General features: G+C 43.9%; 1 protein-coding gene across 1 annotated transcript in view; it reads left to right on the top strand.

Moving 5' to 3' along the window:
* lama1 (laminin, alpha 1) overlaps positions 1-20,567 on the top strand; it is a 308,489-nt gene that overhangs the window by 214,649 nt on the left and 73,273 nt on the right. The window contains exons 34-38 of the mRNA XM_060823828.1: positions 4,734-4,832; positions 9,410-9,521; positions 13,980-14,142; positions 17,084-17,294; positions 19,190-19,306. Coding sequence (XP_060679811.1) covers positions 4,734-4,832; positions 9,410-9,521; positions 13,980-14,142; positions 17,084-17,294; positions 19,190-19,306 — 702 coding nt within the window. The remainder of the gene's footprint in view (positions 1-4,733; positions 4,833-9,409; positions 9,522-13,979; positions 14,143-17,083; positions 17,295-19,189; positions 19,307-20,567) is intronic.

Genomic DNA, 20,567 nt, shown 5'->3' with positions numbered 1-20,567 from the left:
ATCTAATCTAATCTTCGCTGCTGTTCTGCAATGCTACTATCCTTTGGAGGAAGCTTTCCACTACTACTGAAACCTGTGCTCCTTTTTAGACTTCAATACAATCTGTGCGGTCATGGTGCTCCAGACATTAGCTGTCTGAACAGAGGGGCAATAATAACGCAACTCTTCAGCTCACTGGTGGACTCCCTGTTTCTGAGTCAAAATATTTCCTCTCCACTCTCTACAAGACACAAGTCTGGAGTGTAATGGAAAATTTCCCATTTACCTGGATGAGAGCCACAACACTCAAGAGGCTTGGCACTATCCTGGACAAACCAGCCTGCTTGATTGTCACCACATCCACAAGCATCCACTCCCTCCACCATTGACACTCAGTAGCAGCGCTTTGTGCTATCTACAAGATGCTCTGCAGTAACTCACCAATGCTCCTCAAACAGCACTTTCCAAACACACAATGTCTCTAAACCAAGAAGGACAAAGGTAGTAGGTACATGGGCACGTCCCCATCACCTGTAACCTCTCCTCCAAGCCACTCATCATCCTGATTGGGAAATTAATCGCCATTACTTCAGTGTTGCTGAGTCAAAATCCTGGTGCTCCCTTTCTAACCACTTTGTAGATTTACCTGCCGCACATGGACTGCAGTGGTTTAAGAAGGCAAACGACACTGGGTTATCGTGCAAAAGGCGTATTTGAAATCACAAGCTTTTGGAGCACTGCTCCTTCGTCTGGCGAATGGAAATGAAGCACACAGGCACAGAATTTACAGGTAGAGAGAGATCAAGGGCAGAGAGATCAAAAGACCATATAATTAGTGTAAGCGGAGTGTCAAATAATAAGTCTCTGCGGGTGATGAAGAGCGTCAGACAATGTGAGTAAAGTGTCAACAGTGAATAACAAGCGAAAGGATGATCAATAATACAATTAAATGAGGCAGACAGATAATTACAAAAAATGACTGGAATAATGTTAAGTATAAGAGTCGTATGCTGAGGGTCTAACCAAAGGAATAAGAAATCCAAAACTGTACAAACTAATTATGGTCTCAGTTTATCGAGGCGATGGTGTCAAAACAGGAGAGTAGGGAAGATTTTACAACTACAGAACAGTTTGATGAGGTCACATGTGGCATAACATGAACCCACGATCATGGTTGAGACAATCTTCATGTATGCAGAACTTGGTTAGTATTTTCTGCTCAGCGATTGTGTGTTGTTGTGTATCGTGAAGACCATCTTGGAGGATGCTTACTGGAAGATCGGACCCCTGAAGAGTTCCCGACTGGGAGGGAACATTCCTGTCTGGCGATTGTTGCGCAGTGTCCATTCATCTGTTGCCGTACCGTTTGCATGGTCTCGCCAATATACCATGCCTCGGGGCATCCTTTCCTGCAGCATATGAGATGGACAGCATTGGCCGAGTCACATGAGTATCTGCCATATACGTGATGGGTAGGGTTCCCACACGTGTATCCATGTCGATGATGTGATGTCTCTGGCAATGGTGTCCATGCCAGGGTTGTGTGGTGTTGTGGTTGATGTTATCCTGAAGGCTGGGCAGTTTGCTGCAAATGATGGTCTGTTTAAGGTGTGGAGGTTGTTTGAAGGCAAGAAGGGTAGACGTAGAGATAATCTTGGCAAGATGCTCATTGTCATCGATGAAATGCTGAAGGCTGTGAAGAACATGGCGTAGTTCTCCATCCACCCAGTCCAACACCGACACCTCCACTGGAGGAGGGGAGGTGACTGTAGGATTCAAAGCGAACTTTCCTTTGTTGTACCTGCCCTGTTGATTGCTGTGTGGTATGTTCCAGAGTGAACACACAGAAATCAAAGTGCATGTTAACCATGGTGAGATCAGCCATTGACTGAGATTGCATGGATTCTGGTTTAGAGTGGTGCTGGAAAAGCACAGCAGTTCAGGCAGCATCCGAGGAGCAGGAAAACTGACGTTTCGGGCAAATGCCCTTCATCAGGAATACAGACAGAGTGCTTGCAGGGTGGAGAGATAAATGAGAGGAGGGTGAGGGTGGGGAGAAAGTAGCATAGAGTACAATAGGTGAGTGGGGGTGGGGATGGAGGTGATAAAACAAGGAGGAGGATGGAGTGAATAGGTAGAAAAGAAGATAGGCAGGTAGGGCAAGTCATGGGGACAGTGCTGAGCAGGAAGTTTGGAACTAGGGTGAGGTGGAGGAAGGGGAAATGAGGAAACTGTTGAAGTCCACATTGATACCCTGGGGTTGAAGTGTTCCGAGGCGGAAGATGAGGCGTTCTTCCTGTAGGTGTCGGGTGGTGAGGGACCGGCAGTGAAGGAGGCCCAAGACCTTCATGTCCTCGGCAGAGTGGGAGGGAGAGTTGAAATGTTAGGCCACAGGCGGTGTGGTTGATTGGTGCGGGTGTCCCGAGATGTTCCCTAAAGCGCTCTGCTAGGAGGCATCTAGTCTCCCACATTGGGAGCAACAGATACAATAAATGATATTGGTGGATGTGCAGGTAAAACTTTGGATGTGGAAGGCTCCTTTAGGGCCTTGGATAGAGGTGAGGGAGGAGCTGTGGCCATAGGTTGTGCAATTCCTGCGGTGGCAGGGCAAAGTGCCAGGATGGGAGGGTCGGTTGTAGGGGGGCGTGGACCTGACCAGGTAGTCACGGAGGGAACGGTCTTTGCGGAAGGGAGAAAGGGGTAGGGAGGGAAATATGTCCCTGGTGGTGGGATCCGTTTGGAGGTGGCGGAAATGTCGGCGGATGATTTGGTTTATGCGAAGATTTGTAGGGTGGAAGGTGAGCACCAGGGGCGTTCTGTCCTTGTTACGGTTGGTGGGGTAGGGTCTGAGGGCGGAGGTGCGGGATGTGGACGAGATGCGTTGGAGGGCATCTTTAACCACATGAGAAGGGAAATTGCGGTCTCTAAAGAAGGAGACCATCTGGTGTGTTCTGTGGTGGAACTGGTCCTCCTGGGAGCAGATACGGTGGAGGCGAAGGAATTGGGAATATGGGATGGCATTTTTGCAGGAGGTAGGATGGGAAGAGGTGTAATCCAGGTACCTGTGGGAGTCGGTGGGTTTGTAAAAAATGTCAGTGTCAAGTCGGTCGTCATTAATGGAGATGGAGAGGTCCAGGAAGGGGAGGGAGGTGTCAGAGATGGTCCAGGTAAATTTAAGGTCAGGGTGGAATGTGTTAGTGAAGTTGTTGAATTGCTCAACCTCCTCGCAGGAGCACAAGGTGGCGCCAATGCAGTTATCAGTGTAGTGGAGGAAGAGGTGGGGAGTGGTGCCGGTATAATTACGGAAGATCGACTGTTCTACGTAGCCAACAAAGAGACAGGCATAGTTGGGGCCCATATGTGTGCCCATGGCTACCCCTTTGGTCTGGAGGAAGTGGGAGGATTCAAAGGAGAAATTGTTAAGGGTGAGGACCAGTTCGGCCAAACGAATGAGAGTGTCGGTGGAAAGGTACTGTTGGGGACATCTGGAGAGGAAAAAACAGAGGGCTTGGAGGCCCTGGTCATGGCGGATGGAGGTGTAGAGGGATTGGATATCCATGGTGAAGATGAGGCATTGGGGGCCGGGGAAACGGAAGTCTTAGAGGAGGTGGAGGGCGTGGGTGGTGTCTCGAACGTATGTGGGGAGTTCCTGGACTAGGGAGGATAGGACAGTGTCAAGGTAGGTAGAGATGAGTGCAGTGGGGCAGGAGCATGCTGAGACAGTGGGTCGGCCAGGATGGTCAGGCTTGTGGATCTTGGGAAGGAGGTAGTACAGGGCAGTGTGGGGTTCCCCGACTATGAGGTTGGAAGCTGTAGGTGGGAGATCTCCTGAGGTGATGAGGTTCTGTATGGTCTGGGCGATGATGGTTTGGTGATAGAGGGGTAGGATCGTGGTTGAGGGGGCAGTAGGAAGAGGTGTCCTCGAATTGGCGTCTCCCTTCAGCGGTGTGGAGGTCAGTGCGCCAGACTACCACTGCGCCCCTTTATCTGCTGGCTTGATGGTGAGGTTGGGATTGGAACAGAAGGGTTGGAGGGTTGCGCGTTGTGAGGGTGAGAGGTTGGAGCGGGGGAGGGGGGTAGACAAGTTGAGGCGGTTAATGTCCCGGAGGCAGTCGGAATTGAAGAGGTCAAAGGTGAGTGATAGGCCAGCACGGGGTGTCCAGATAGATGGAGTGTGTTGGAGGCGGGTGAAGGGGTCCTCGGAAGGTGGGTGGGAGTCCTGATTGTGAAAGTAAGCTCGGAGGCGGAGGCGGCGTTCGACGTCACGGCGTGTATTAAATTCTTTGATGCGTGGGCGGAGGGGGATGAAGGTGAGTCGTTTGCTGAGGACTGATTGTTCGTCCTCGGAAGGACTCACCTTCATCCCCCTCCGCCCATGCATCAATGAATTTGATACACGCCGTGACGTCGAACACTTCTTCCGTCGCTTCCGCCTCCGAGCTTACTTTCACGATCGGGACTCCCGTCCATCTTCCGTGGACACCCCCCTTGAGATTGCATGGAACTTAAGCAATTATTTCAACCCATGAGATTGAGAACAACAGGTTACATAACTGATTTAAGGAACTCTTTGTTGTTCATTTCCTTCTCTATCTCTTGACTAATGCCCATCTGCAGAGAGAACAGAACCCTGTAATTGCATTCTGTTCTACAGATAGGCTTACTGTAGTCAATGACAAGAAGTAAGGTTTTATTTAGTGAGTAAGCCTCGGTGACTTTGACAAGGATGATTTTATTTATTGCTTTTCTCACAGATGACTTTGTCGACAGAAAGGAACACAAGTGCTCTCATTGCAAAGGTGGAAGAACAGATGGCAGGCTTGACCTTGGGGATCAGCCACTTACAGCAGAAGGTAAAATAAATCCTTGTCTAATTCTTAGTTCGAGTGGAAATGCTTAATTGGGCTGGTGACTTTCTGACCAGAGGTAGAAAAGGCCCAGATAGTTTAGAGGTGTGTATTGTAAATGCCACTTAAACATTGCTTGCTTAATATTGTTTCACATTCAAGCTGTGAATAAGGTAGTGATAATCTATTTGTTTAGTTTGTAGATTTTAGTTTAACATTATTTGCTTCAGCCTTCCTGTAATGTGCCAACTGTTTCAGAGCGGTGCAATAGCAGCTCCAAACAGGGTGATTAGAAAATATCGAGGACCATTCTTTTGCTCCCACTTTATGATCCCTTGAACTTCCCAGACGTTCCTTTCCTGGCCTGATATCCCATGCCCTGCCCCAGCTACCATTCCGAGCTTGCACTGAAGTCCTTAACTCCAGCTAGTGGCAACAGTTTGTCAGTGCAGGGAGTTCTGCAACTTAATGGAGCACAGTCTAATGAAACATCATGAGGTGAGTGAAATATTAACATGTAATTTTCATTTAGGAATAATGGGCTCTTGAGGTACACTGGTAGCATCCCTACATCTGAACTAAGAGACACAGGTTCAAATCCTATCTTCTTAAGGTGGCTCAGTAGCTAGCAGAGCTGCCTCACAGCATCAGGGACCTGGGTTCGATTCCACCCTTGGGCGACTGTCTGTGTGGAATTTGCATGTTCTCCCTGTCTCTGCGTGTGTTTCCTTCCACAGTTCAGAAATGTGCAGGTTAAGTGGATTGGCAATGGGAAATATATGGTTACAGGGATGGTGTGGATGTGGGTGGGATCTTCTTCAGAGGGTTGGTGTGTTCTCAGTGGACTCAATGGCCTGCTTCCACACTATAGGGATTCTCTGATTCTAAGAAGTGTGTATGATATCCCAAGTTGATTAGAAACTATTTTTATTTTGGAATCTGCACAATTCCAACTTAGTTCTTAAAGTTGCTTTCAGCTGAGATAGGCCAAAAATAATTTAATAGTTTAATTTATATCTAGTGACGTATTTTGTTTTTACAAGTTTTTTCAGCTTGGAAAACTGTCCACATCAGGTACAGTATTTGTACATTGTTTTCTTATGTAAGAAATGTCCAAAGGAATCTAACTCCAGTGTTATCATTGATTTCCATGGGAATGCATGATTCACTTAAAGTCACACATTTCAGGCCTCACTGTAACTGAAAGGCCCAGAAACACAACAGATTCAACTCACAAGGAAACAGGACTGCCATCATTGCTGGGTACTTAAGGGCTGAATGAGGTAAAAGGCAGGAATGTATGAAACAGGAAAGGAAGAGATCAAACCCTGGTCAAGCCCCTTACTTTCCAACAGAGCACAACCTCCTCCCAAAGCATGACTGTTAATGCATTCTCATGGGAGAGACGTTCGCAAGGGGCGAAAATCATTATGAAAAATTGAAACGAACTCTAAAGCAATTCCTTCCTAGTCAGTTAATTAATTGAGTGAAGCCAGGAAACTGTGGTGATTGATGCAGCTTCTGTAACCGAAGAAGTAGTGGCAGATTACTCCAGTTTTCATTGTCAATAACTAGGAACTAAATATTTAACACGTTGTCACCGGCTCATTTATACTGGTTCCAGGTTGGCAGCAAGATCTATGGCTTTCGATGATATTGTTTGGCAGACTGATGTGATTGCATTCAGTAGTACTCCTAGGGGAGCAATAGCAACAGTTACTACAATTACCTATTGGCAGGAAAGATATTTTGTGTGGATAGGCAAAAGTTACGCCAGGAATATTCTGAGAAAATTTTTTTTTTCGAAGGTATGTGCTATGACAGGGATGGCTTTTGAAGAAATTCAACTTGACATGCAGCGCCCTAGAAAATTCGATAAGTTTAGAACATAGATGGAAACTAATCAGTCCATTGTGTGTGTGCCAGAAATGCTGTTCCCATTGCTGGCTATTCTGCAGGCATCTGGGATGCTATGCCCTACATTATTACCTCAGTTTGTTTTTTAGAGAATTGATCGAAAATTCACCTAGAGGTAGTCCATGATCTTTCCAGACATTGAACATGCTTGGAGTTAGACCAGTTGTTAGGGGCGGCACGATGGCTCAGTGGTTAGCACCGCTGCCTTACAGCGCTAGGGACCTGGGTTCAATTCCAGCCTTGGGCGACTGTCTGTCTGTGTGGAGTTTGTACATTCTCCCCGTGTCTTCATGGGTTTCCTCTGGGTGCTCTGCTTTCCTGCCACAATCCAAAGATGTGCAGGTTGAGTAAATTGGCTCATAGCATGAGGTTAAGGATAAATATAGGGTAGGGACTGGGTTTGGGTGGGCTACTCTTTGGAGGGTTAGTGTGGACTTGTTGGGCCGAAGGACCTTTTCCATAGGAAAGAGAATTTAACCTAATCAAGTTGACACTGGGACTGCTGAGCCAGTTTCACGACTGGATTGTCTGTCGATCTCCAGACATTAAATGCTTCCCTAGACGTTTCATCCATTTGACCTGATCCCACCAGCAGTTCAGAGGGCAAGGTTAAGTGGAGCTAAGGAGACATTGGTGGCTCTGCGCACTGTGTTCCCCAGACTTCTCAGTGACATATGCAGGAAATGGTGCACACTACTTTGTAAGAAGGGTCAGTTCTCACATAGAAACAGAAACATTTTGGAAACTCGAAACAAGTTAGGCTTTGGATGTAGAGTGGAATGGAGTTGACATTTCTAAGCTGCACATTGCATTCAACTGACTTGCTGCTTATTAAAGTACACGATATATAGAGGAACCTCGATTATCCGAATGAGATGGGTGGGCACTATTTCATTCGGATAATGGATTGTTCGGTTAATTGATTCAATGCCTTTACTCTGGGGTTCAGAGTTTCCTGAAGTTTGCTTTTTCCTTGCTCTATCTGCCTTGCTCCCTCTCTCTGTCTCAGGGTTTGTTTCTGAGCAGACACACCCTTGAGTGTAAGGGACCTGCAGCATTGCTGGAGCCCCCCCCCCCCCCACACCCCTTACCCCAAATCAATTCAATGCGATTGACACAGCGAGCACTTGGTACAATCGTTCCCCATTCAGGAGACTAGGCAGCAGCATACCGCGTGTGAGACACTGCCCCCCCCCCCACCCAGCTCCCCGTCTACCCCCAATTCCAGTCTGAACCTGCCCACCACCCCACTCCCGTCCAACCCTGCCGCCATCTCTGCCACCCCAATACCATCCAACCCTGCCCCTCCATCTGCCCCCCCACCCTACCCATGCCCCCAGTCTGTCCCACCACCATCTGCTCCCTGCCTGTCCCCACCCCATCCAACCCCACCCCAACCGCGCCCACAGCCCACCCCATCTGCCCCAACTCCGCTCCCCACCCACCCCCACACACAACATCCGCCCCAACTCCGCCACCCGCCCCCCACCTCCCATCTGCCCCAACCCTGCCCTTCACCTGCCCCCCAACCCTGTCCAATTCATCCCCCCCCCCCCCAACCCAGCTGCCCAGCCATGGTCCAACGCAGCGGCTTTACCACCTCCGCCCCCACTCCCTGTCAGCCCAACAACCCCCTCCCACATCCGCCCTCGCTCCTGTCAGCCCCATCACTTGACACTTTTTTGACAAGTTCCACCCTTGCCCTCAGGTCAATGTTGGAGAGATTATCTGGGGAAGGGAGTTTTAGGGTAAACCCCTGTGTTGAACTCCAGGGAGAGTATGGAAAGAGAGAGAGAGCGTGGGTTGTCAGTCCTTTGGAGACAGTGCCTGGGCTCCCATCAATGTCCAGGACTGTTCTTGGCAGCATTTCAGTAAGCCGTGTTCACTTTTAATCACTGTCAACAAAAGGCACAATCAGTGTTGGAAACGCCTCTTTAATATAATGTTTCTGTTGGGACCTTGAGTTCTTCTTCGGATAATCTGAAATTCGGATAATAGATGTTCGAATAATCGAGGTTCCTCGTAGATCCAATGGCAGATTCTAACAGTGTATTCACTGGCGCATACACATGTGGTGCTATACAAATGCAGGTTTGTTCTTTCATTTCCCTAAGAACAACTTCTTCCCTGCTGTTGTCAGACTTTTGAGCAGGCCGCCTATATATTAAAATTGATCTTTCTCTGCAGCTGCAACAGTATACTCTGCATTCTGTTCTATTACCCTGATATACTCATGTAAAGTATGAAATTACCTGGATAACGCACTAAATAATACTTTTCACTGTATCTCAGTAAATATGACAAGAATCAAATCCTTGTTTTTTTTTGCCATTTTGATTCTCTCCCCTTTGTGGCAAATAATAAAAGCTGGAAAAGGGTGTGTGGCAGGGTTCTTTAAGTCCGCTTTTGCCAGCTCATGTGTTCTCTCCAGTCTCTGGAATATGTCCAGTCACTCACTGCTGAACGTTCTCTGGTGTTGTGCTCCGGTGCAGGGTCTCACTGACTGCATGTTGCTGGTGATATCACAGTGCAGCTGGTCCAGAGGTGACCATGAGGTGACCCACAAGCCCACATTCTCACATCAAACCTCATCACGGCTGCTGATAAAAGCCAGGGGGAGAAGAGCTGAACCTCAGTGTAAACCTTGCTAAATATTCCTGTCCTAGGTCGCTCTGGAATTGGCTGATGGACGCAATCTGGATGAAACTGTTGGGAGAACGCTAACCAGGGGTTTGGAAGTTGCAGCTTTTGTAAATAAAACAACCAAGACAATAAGTGGTATGTATATGGCAATTACTATAGAAGTCTTGTCATTTCAAATACTGAGATTGTATTTTAATCAAAGCAGAATCATAAAACCAGTGACTGCTTTTGGTAAATGTAACAGCGATATCAGGTGGTAAATTGCCATCTGCTGGACAATCATCTGCAGAGCAGTGTTAAAGATGGGTTTTAAAATAGGCAATAATCATCTCTCTCAGGTAGTTTCAATTTAACAATTCATTAAATAACTATTTAGAGCCAGAAGCATATCATGCAGTTTTTAAAGTGAGTTAATTATCTCCTGTCAGAACCTTACTGTCCTTTATTGTTATAATCGTGAAACAAAACAATGAACTAAATAAAGACCAGCATAAAACTGGCGTTGTACAAAATGGAATTGGACAAAATACATTGAATGTCCCTTTTATAATTTGAGCTACAGGGAGACGCTGAATAGGCTGGGGCTGTTTTCCCTGGAGCGTCTGAGGCTGAGGGGTGACCTTATAGAGGTTTACAAAATTATGAGGGGCATAGATAGGGTAAATAGGCAAAGTCTTTTCCCTGGGGTCAGGGAGTCCAGAACTAGAGGGCATAGGTTTAAGGTGAGAGGGGAAAGATATAAAAGAGACCTAAGGGGCAACTTTTTCACACAGAAGGTGGTACGTGTATGGAATGAGCTGCTAGAGGAAGTGTTGGAGGCTAGTACAATTGCAACATTTAAGAGGCATTTGGATGGGTATATGAATAGGAAGGGTTTGGAGGGATATGGGCTGGGTGCTGGCAAGTGGGACTAGATTGGGTTGGGTATCTGGTCGGCATGGACGATTTGGACCGAAAGGTCTGTTTCCATGCTGTACATCTCTATGACTCTATGACTCGATAGCATTTTAAAGCTGAAAGTAAATTTTTTAATCATTGATACATGCTGCTGTGTGTTCAGTTGTTTAGGAACCGTATTAAGACTCAACATGACTAACATTGCAAAGGAATCATGGTATTTGCTTTGTGGAGTTTCTGATCTATAAGCTGGTTTCGGATTACCTCATGTAAAACCGTGCTTTCAGTTGAGAAAGCGACAGCTATCCTGCGTTGTGAGGGGTCCTGTGCAGCATCACAAGTTTTGAAGATTCTCTCTCAAGGACAGTTTGCAGCTTTGGCGCAGCAGTAAGGCTGAGGTAGTCTAACATTCAAGCGGGTTCAAAACTTCCCTCCAACAATCCAAGAAAAGATCCTTGAATATTGAGTATCCAGGTGATTTTTTTAAAAAGTGTAATTTCCCTGTGAGTGGTAGACTGTAAATCAGTCACCTCCTTTGAGCCAGTTGCCAAATGTTGAGAGTAACCAGAAGGTGGCTGGTCTCTTTATTCCCATTGTTTTGTGGCAGTGCCCTTGGCAATGCTCCAAGCTTCTTCCAGATGCCACTCTCTCGACTGGGAGCGGGATGGTTGCTGTGCATTTTGCTGACTTCACAAACCACCAAGAGAAGAGTATGGTGGCACAGTGGCTAGCACTGCTGCCTCACAGCGCCAGGGACCTGGGTTCAATTCCCGCCTCGGGCAACTGACTGTGTGGAGTTTGCATATTCTCCCCGTGTCTGCGTGGGTTTCCTCTGGGTGCACCAGTTTCCTCCTACAATCCAAAGATGTGGAGGTTAGGTGAATTGGCCATGCTAAATTGCCCATAGTATTAGGTGAAGGGATAAATGTAGGGGAATGGGTCTGGGTGGGTTGCTCTTTGGAGGGTCGGTGTGGACTTGTTGGGCCGAAGGGCCTGTTTCCACACTGTAATCTAATCTAATCCTATCTATTCTGCAAGATGACTTATGTTCGAAATGTAAGAACCTCTTAGTTTCAGGATTGTGAAGAAATATATGAAAAAGCATTTATATAGCATGGAAGTTGGCGGTATGTTATATGCATGTGCAATGAGGCCTCCACTAGTCATTCAGATATGGGACCATGACCTGACCGTTATAGAAAATAGTTTCTATGGAAAAATTGAGAGTCCCATCCAATGCAGCATTGTATTAACTATAAAGAGTGGGAGGAAAGGAAAGGATGCCAATATGATTTATATGGACAAAAATGACTGTGCAATGCAGAAATTAAAAATGTTGCTGTTGTGGAGGGGTAAGTGAAGTTAATTTCTACAACTTCCCAAACAGTGAAGTGTCTGCTTCAGTTGCTCCAGAAATCAGAACTTTTGTTATTTAGGTGTGGAAGGGGATTGACAGAAAGGGATACTCTGAAAATCTAGGAGAAAGTGAGGACTGCAGATGCTGGAGATCAGAGTCACGAGTGTGATGCTGGAAAAGCACAGCAGGTCAGGCAGCATCCGAGTAGCAGGGAAATCGATGTTTTGGACATAAGCCCTTCATCCTTTTGCCCGAAACATCGATTCTCCTGCTCCTCGGATGCTGCCTGACCTTCTGTGCTTTTCCAGCACCGCCCTCCTACTCTGATAATCTGCCTCACAAAATAATTAACAAGCTCAAATTTTGGCAGACCACCATGTTTCCCTATACTTTGAAGAATCTGGCCAGATTCGAGAGACATTGGATGCATGCAATGAATGAGTCATGCTTACTTCAGAACCAATCCAGTGTTTTTGCTTTAATATATATGACTTTAAACTGCTCCTCTAACACATGCCAGTGTGAATCACTGGATTTTATCTGGCTGCCATAAGGCTTTCTCAAAGCTGTTAAACAATGCTGAAATAATGGCTGTAATTTGCTGTGGCTAATACAATCTGCCATCATTTGTGGCCAGTTTCCTTGTTGACTGTAGAAACTGGGCAGTAGCTAACGTTAAAGCATGCCAACTCATGATGCAGGATCAGCTGCTGATCATATTGAAGGTTATACCATCATCATCTTTAACTGTAGGGAACTACACTTGCTGTAGTGCAGCACAAGAAACTCACGTCTTAGTCTAACAAGAAGAGACTCCTTTGGTGAACAAAATGTAGTTTAGTTCATGTTGGCGATTAGTTACAAGTTACACTAATAATGATAGAGTAAAAAATGAGGTCTGCAGATGCTGGAGAGAAAATGTGTTGCTGGTCAAAGCACAGCAGACCAGGCAGCATCTCAGGAATAGGGAATTCGACGTTTCGAGCATAAGCCCTTCATCACACTAATAATGATAGACATCATTACAGACACTATGACAACGACTCACATTCTGTCTCACTCCTTTGTGATCTTAACGGTTGTTCAGTGTTTAGCACTGCTGCCTTACAGCACCAGGGATCTGGGTTCAATTCCAACCTTGGGTGATTGCCCGTGTGGAGTTTGGACTTTCAGCTCCTGCCTGGGTTTCCTGCAGGTGTCTGGTTTCTTCCCACAGTCCAAAGATGTAGATGGCTATGCTAAATTACTTTAGATGTGCAGGCTAAGTGAATTAGCCATGGGAAGTGCAGGGTCACAGGGATAAGGTGAGGAGGTTAGCTGGTCAGTCGATCCACTTCAGAGGGTCAGTGTGAACTCAGTGGGCCAAATGGCCTGATTCCATGCTGCAGGATTCCATGATTCGACAATTAAGCTGTCCTACCCACAGTTCGATATAACATGACTATAGTTTTGGCAGTCCTCGTTATTAATCTTTTCAGACACACTCCCACAACAGCAGGAGTGAAAGTAAAACAGGCAGTTAAACCCTAAGTGATTGGGGCAAACAACTGAAACAGAAACAAAAGCAAAATGTTGCAGATAGCAGAAATCTGAAATAAAAACTGAAAGTGTGAGGGAAACCCAGCAGGAGGAGCAGAGTCTGTGGAGAGAGAAACAAAGCTAACATTTCAAACCCAATATGAGTGTTTTCCTGAAGTGCTCCTAGTCTCAAACTGGACTGGACACCAATAATCATATTCCCTTAACAGTTGGACAATTGACCTAAGAATGACTTCCTTAACGGTTTTCTATGTTTAACTAGCCTTAAATGGAAAAATCTTCTTAATTCTGGTTAAACCTTTGTGGCAGAATGAGACGCTGCGCATTAGATGTTAAAACATTGCATTGGTATAAAGCACCGTATCATCCCATTAAATGTGAGCAATGCCATAGGAGATTCAGAAGTTAGAAACATGTCTAATGAAGGTAGATATTGCCCTCTTACTTTGAATATTTTTAAAATAAATAAATAACAAAGAGACTATCATCTAGGGTGTAGAGGTAAGTTCTAATCTGTAGTTCTAAAGCAAACTAGTTTCCAAATTGCAAAGTTCCATGACCCAAAACAAACTAAAATGAATGATAGGGTCTTTACCCACCAGATGAACAACTGGGTATGTGAAATATATCGATGGAATGCCTAATTTTAATAGCATTCATCAGTTCTATTCCACACTTGAATCTTTGTTGTGGTCTTGCCAACCAGTGCGGACTGTGTTCACTTGATAGATTGTTGCTGGTCACCGCCTCTGTTTTCTTCTGTTTATCTTCACTAACTTGTCCTGACTTGTTCTTGTTAGCTCTCGTTGACATGGCAAATCACCTAAATGAAACACTGGGCACTGACCTGAATCTTTCAGACACCAAATTGCAGCAACTCCAGCACGAGATCCTGAATATGCTGGAATCCATGCGGAATAGAGTGTTTAATCATTCAAAAGAAATTTCCGAAATGGAACTGAAGTGAGTCCTGGTGTGTGGTTGTGTAAAGAGCCAGAGCTGCTAAATCGCGCAAGAGTGCAGTTTCAACACAGTTTGTAAATACTAAAACATGCAGCTGAACAAATATGACCATTGTGCTTGATATGTGATTAAAGTATTAGAGTCATAGAATTATCATAGCAATAAAGGAGACTGTCATCCCATCATGTCAGTACCAGCTCTCCAATGAACATCTCACTGAGTGCCTTTCTCTTGTCTTGTCCCTTTGATATGGCACATTGGTCCTTGTCGAAAAGACTTCAAATTCCCTTTTTTACCTCAATTGAACTTGTTTCCATCTCAGGGAGTGCATTCCAGATGTCAACCACTCACTGTATGAAAATATTTTCCTCCTAATACTCTTTTTTCTTTACAAAACCCTGTGCCCTCACTTTCTTGATCCTTTCACATCTCTCATAATTTTGAATATTTCAGTTAGATTTCCTTAATGTCACCTTCTCCAGTCTACCTTCTTAAAATAAATTCTCATCCCTGGAATTATTCTCATGAATGTCTTCTAAGCTAACACTTTTTGTTTCATGCACAAGATCCCTTTGTGCTGCACTTTGCTTAGAGTGTTCTAAATGATAGTCAAGATTAGAGTGATGCTGGAAAAAGTACAGCAAGTCAGGCAGCATCTGACGAGCAGAAAAATCCCCGTTTCGGGCAAAAGCCCAGGGTTCCTGATGAAGGGCTTTTGCCCGAAACGTGGATTTTTCTGCTCCTCGGATGCTGCCTGACCCGTTGTGCTTTCTCAGCACCACTCTAATCTTGACTGTAATCACCAGCATCTGCAGTACCCACTTCTGCCTGTTCTAAATGAAAGACTGTTTTTTGATTCTTCCTACCAAATGAGATGGCCTCACATTTTCCTGGATTAAACTTCATCTGCCAAATTACTGCCTATTCATACAACCTATCTATATTACCTTGCAGATTTCTATTTGTCTTATCACTTCTATCCCAGTTATTTTTTGTAATGTTAGTAAATTTGGATGCATATACAGAGCCCCCTTCTCCATGTCATTAATGTAGATAGTAAATAATTGATTCCTCAGGACTGATTTTTGTCTCACTCCACTCCCAACATCTTTCCATCCTGAAAAAAGATGTATTCATCCCAAACTTCTGCCTTCTATGTCTTAACCAGTCCTTAGTCTATGTTGTGCACTTAGCTTTAATATGGCACCTTGTTGAATGCCTTCTGAAAATTCAAATACATTATTTCATTTGGTTTCTGCTTAGAATATCCTCAAAGAATTTTAGCACCTTTCTGTCAAACATGGATTTAATTTTCACAAAAACCAAAACCTTTTACAAAACCCTACTGCTCCTGTTTGATTGCCTTTAGCATTGCTAAATGATCTGCTATTTCTTCCTTAATAATGGATGCTTGTATTTTCCCTAGGACAGATGTTCGCCCAACTGACTTAAAGTTTCCTGTTTCCTGTCTTCCTCCCTTCTTGAATGAGGTAGACCTTAATGGTTTTCCAAGCCACAGAAACCTCCCAGAATCTAGTGAGAATTGAGCCGAGACTGAACTAGTGTCTCGTATAAGTTCAACTCTAATTTCATTGCCCTTATGCTCTATGCTACCATTAATAAAGTCTAGGATAAAGTATACTTTATTAACTGCTTTCTCAATCTATGCTATCACTCTTTAATGAGTTATGCAGAGATACACGAGGTCCCACCGCTCCTGCATCCATTTTTGAATAGTATCGTTTAATTTGTATCATCTCTCCATGTTCCTCCTTCCAAATGTAGCGCCTTTCACTTTTCCACATGAAACTTCATCTGGCACTTACCTACCTACTCCACTAACTTGTCAATGTCCTTTTGCAGTTCGACACTATCCTAATAAATCTATTATAAACTTATGGTTTATAATGATTCCAAGTTTCACGTCATCTGCAAATTTTAAAACTATGCTTTGTGCACCAAGCTCTAAACTATGGAGATAAATATCAGGAAATGCAAGGATCCCAACACTGACCTCTGGGCAACCTCTCTACCAACCTTTCCCAGACTAAACAAAATACATCCATTAAATATTACTCTACTGTCGCACAACCCATTTTGTACTCATATTGTTACCATCCCTTTTATTCCACAACCTCTAACTTTGCTCCTTAGTCTGTTGTATCACACTGTGTCAAATGTTTTCTGCAATTCCATGTATCCTACATCCATCAATAGCATGCCCTAATCAACCCTCTCCGTTATCTCATCAAAAAGCTCCTGTCTCCTAGTAAATATGTTTTTTTTTGCTACTAAATCCACATTGGCTCTCCTTAATTAACCCATACTCGTCCATGTGATTTTTTTTCACTCTGAAAAGCTATGGTGTTAAGATATTGGGTCGGCCATTTTGAACTGAGATGAGAGATTTCTTCACTCGAAAAGTGGTGATCCTGTAGAATTCTCTATCATGAGAGGAGTAGGGAGATAATGTAACTCCATGCAGTTAAGAAAGAAATAGATATCTGAGAAAAAAAAGTACAAAAATTACATTTTGTGGCACTTTAGAATTGTCAATGCTAAAATGTGATAAGAAGCCATTTCTGAGGATGAGCTGCTTGAGTCAATTAGAAGTATTGTAGGGAGAACCTTCCTCCCATGTAGGTAAAGAGGAGGAATACTGGGACTGAATGGAATGTCTAAGTGTGTTGTAGAAGCCAGGCAATGATCGCTGAAGACAGGGTGATGATTGTTGACAAGCTATTATTGTTGGCTTTGACCAAGACAGACCTGTTGGTGTTGGCAGGGCACATCCTGCAGTGAAGTTGTTGCAAAGCTGATTCTTGGGATGATAGAACTGGGTGGCACTGATAGTGGAATGTTCAGGTAGCACTGTACTTACAAATCTGTGGACAGTTGCATGTTAATTCTGATATCTTTATATTTTTCTTTCATAAATCAGAGCGGCACAAGATCTGTTGGCCAGCGTGCAGAAGGAGTTTCAGAAACCACATATGGAACTGAAGGACTTGAAAATTAGGGTCAAGGATATGTTAGTCCAACGTGCGAATGGGTTGCAGGAAGCTCAAAGTCTAGTGAATGAAGCACGTTCAAACACCAATGAAAGCAGCAGGCTGCTCCTCAGCATCACCAGCGGCCTGCGAGAGCTCCAGGTAAAAGGGAAAATATAAGAGCGGGAGTCAGCCATTTAGCTCCTCAAGCCTGTTCCACTCTTCAACAATAGCTGATCTGTGGCCTAATTTCATATACCTGCCTTTGGCTCATATATCTTAATATTTAGTTAAGCAAAAGTATTATCTACCTCAGATTTAAAATGAACAACGGATCTAACGTCAACTGCCATTTGTGGAAAAGAGCTCTCAACATATCCCACCTGCTATGTGTAGAAGTGCTTCCTAACATCTCTCCTCATTATTCTGGCTGTAAATTTTAGACCATGCTTTATAGACTGTTCTGGAATTTCCAACTACTAGGAATAGTTTATCTCTATCTACATTATATTTTCGTGCTAATATCTTGCATCATCCCTTAACCTTCACAGTTCTAGAGAAATCAGGCCTAATTTGTCTGATCTATCCTCACAACTTAACTAGTCATAAAGCAAACATCTTAAAATATAATATGTTACCCTGCATCACAATTGAGTCTGAAGGGTGTTATGAACCAGACCAAACCCCCTCAAAATATATGAAGATGATAGTTTAGACCCTAACATTTTCTTATTTTAAAGGTAAGTGTATTCCAGATGCAATTCAATACCAGGCTTGAAGCAAAACACACTTTATTCATATACTATAATTAAAATATAGACAAAATAAAAGAAGAATTAGCTTAACTGTAACTCTGTTGAAATTCTTAACAAAAGTAATATAGATATTAACTATTACTAACTAACTGTTCCAGTGTAGTAACATCCCATAAACACAACCTTGGCAAAGGCAAATTCAGTAAAACAGATTGTCTCACAGACAATTCTAGCAGCAGGAAAAGACCCCTAACTTGTAAGAGCTTCCACATCCATATGCAAGACCCCAGCAACAGCAAAAAGCTAAAGCTGAAAATCCTGATTCTGTGGGAGCTTGACCCCACCCATTCAGGCTGCTTCTGTTGTTCCAACTTAAAAATCCAAAGCCTCACAAGCTGGTTGCTTTATTGATTTTGAAGCAGACTGCTCTTCACTTCTGTCTCAACTTTTCTTCATATAAAAAAAAGGACAAAATACATCTCTTAAAGCCATAGCACCATCACAAGGATTAATTCTTTAACATTAAACTCGAGACCTTCCCAGCCATGAACAGTCATTGCTGAAATTTGAGCGATTTCAAGAGCAGAGATGTCCAGCAAAAGTTCTCAGTTCAAGGGATAAGTATCTGTGTAGATTTTACTCTTGATATAGCGAGAAGTTAGAAACAGCAGAGGGTGTAGGGCGACACAGTAATAAATATTCCTAATTCATAGCTGATTCACAGAAATCTCTGGGAGTAGTGCCTCTGAAAACTTGCACTAATATTCTTGCCCATAAAAATACAGAATCACTTTTATTTCTCATTTGCTCGTGGGATGAGAGCATTGCTGACTAGGTCAACATTTACCCCCCCCCCCCCCCCCCCCTCTTTAATTGCCCAGAGCACTATTAAGTGTCATCCCGTTGCTGCAGGTATGTAGACTAAACCAGGTAAAGGTGGCAGATTTCCTTCCCAGAAGAGCATAGTATAACGGATGGGTTTTTCGTTATGGCAGATTGTTCCATGGTTGACATTTGGCGAATTGTTTATTCTCAAGTATATTGAATTCAAATTTCAACATCTGCCATTGATGGGATTGAACTCACGCCCCTAGAACCTTAATTTTTAAATTCTAGATTTCTCATCCAATGGAATTACCCTGCAAATACTAACACACTTGGGGGTTCATTAATTGACAGAAAATTAGGTCCTTCAGCATATCAAGCCCCTGTCATTCAGATTTGGTTAGTATTAGTAAGTCTTTGTTGGAAAAGACCATGTTTTGGTCAAATTGCTAACTCGTCAAATTCAACCATCCACAGGGAAAACAGCAGACTGTGAGAAATATCAAGACACTGACAACAAGCCTGATCCAAGATGGGAGAGAGATGCTGGACACTGCAGCAAATATGACAGAAGACATTGTGAACAACACAGCTGTAAGTTTCATTGCAGTTGCTGACTTTGGTTTTCATGTTATTCTTCCAGCCAATGTTACCCACTAAGACAGCAAGCATGCCACTTGGCCTCAGGCTTCCTACCAGTGCTCCTCTACAGTAAATCATCAGGTAATGTGAGAATGTGGGCTGTGGAGACTGTCCCCATGACCTGGAAATCAGGAGCTGTTCTGCAGCCTACGTCTTTGTGACAACATTGAATAATTTCAGCGTTGTAAATGCCACACAATGAATTAAAATGTTAATTTTAATTTGACATTCATCCAGTTAATAATTAACCTACCATAAATTTTTATTTTAATGATTGTATTGTGTCACTCAAGGTGACGTCGCCTCAGTTATTTGATACATTGACATCAGTTTGGGTTGAGGAGCTAACTGAACTACTGTTGTTCCAATGAACAAAACTTAGCTGCAAGAGCCAAATTTTCAGTTTGGATTGGATTTGTGCAAATCATTTCAAATCAATTATTTAACTTTTTTTTTAATTCACTCATGCAATGTGGGCATCAATGGCTGAACCAACCTTTATTGCATGTCCCTTGTTCCCCTTGAGAAAATGCTGGTGAGCTGCGTTTTTGAACCACTGCAGTCGAAGTGCTGTAGCTAGAGAAACTGTCTTCCTCCCTCATTGCCCCTTCCTCATGCTAAACCCGGGTATGGTCCAACAAACACATTGCCACCTTGCCCACTTGACAATGCTTTGTATATGTGACTGGCTTACAGGGTGCCAATGGGAGCATTCACACTGAATGTATCTGTCACAACCGTTCTCTCTAACTGTTCTGTTTACAAAAGGGCAGCAATAACTCCTTCAGCTAGGAGTATTGAGTCCAGTTTTAATGTCACAATCTGGTGATTAGTCAGTTCCAAGGATTAACGATCATCCAATGTGATGCTTCATTGATCTATGACATGAAGCCAGTTACAGTGAATTAACCCATTAAGTCCTTAAAGGAACCAGCAGGTATCTGTGTTCTGAATGTGTCTTGTGCTCTGCCAGAAAGACCAAGGTCACACGCAGCTTGGGAACAGCATGGCTTGCACATTTCCCTCCAAAGAAATACAGAAAATAAAAGCAACTGTAAACCATTCATCCCATCAAGCCTCTCCTGTTCAAGGTGATCATGGCTGCTCTTTTATCCCAGTGTCTTACTCCAACTCGCTCCTGGTACATCTTGACACTTCTGCCTGCTAGAAATCTATTTCTTAAATACATGCAATAACTTGACCTCCATTACCT

The sequence above is a fragment of the Hemiscyllium ocellatum genome, chromosome 4, assembly GCF_020745735.1.
Source record: "Hemiscyllium ocellatum isolate sHemOce1 chromosome 4, sHemOce1.pat.X.cur, whole genome shotgun sequence".
NCBI classification, from domain to species: Eukaryota; Metazoa; Chordata; class Chondrichthyes; order Orectolobiformes; family Hemiscylliidae; genus Hemiscyllium; species Hemiscyllium ocellatum.
This window is presented reverse-complemented; position numbering and strand designations above follow the sequence as displayed.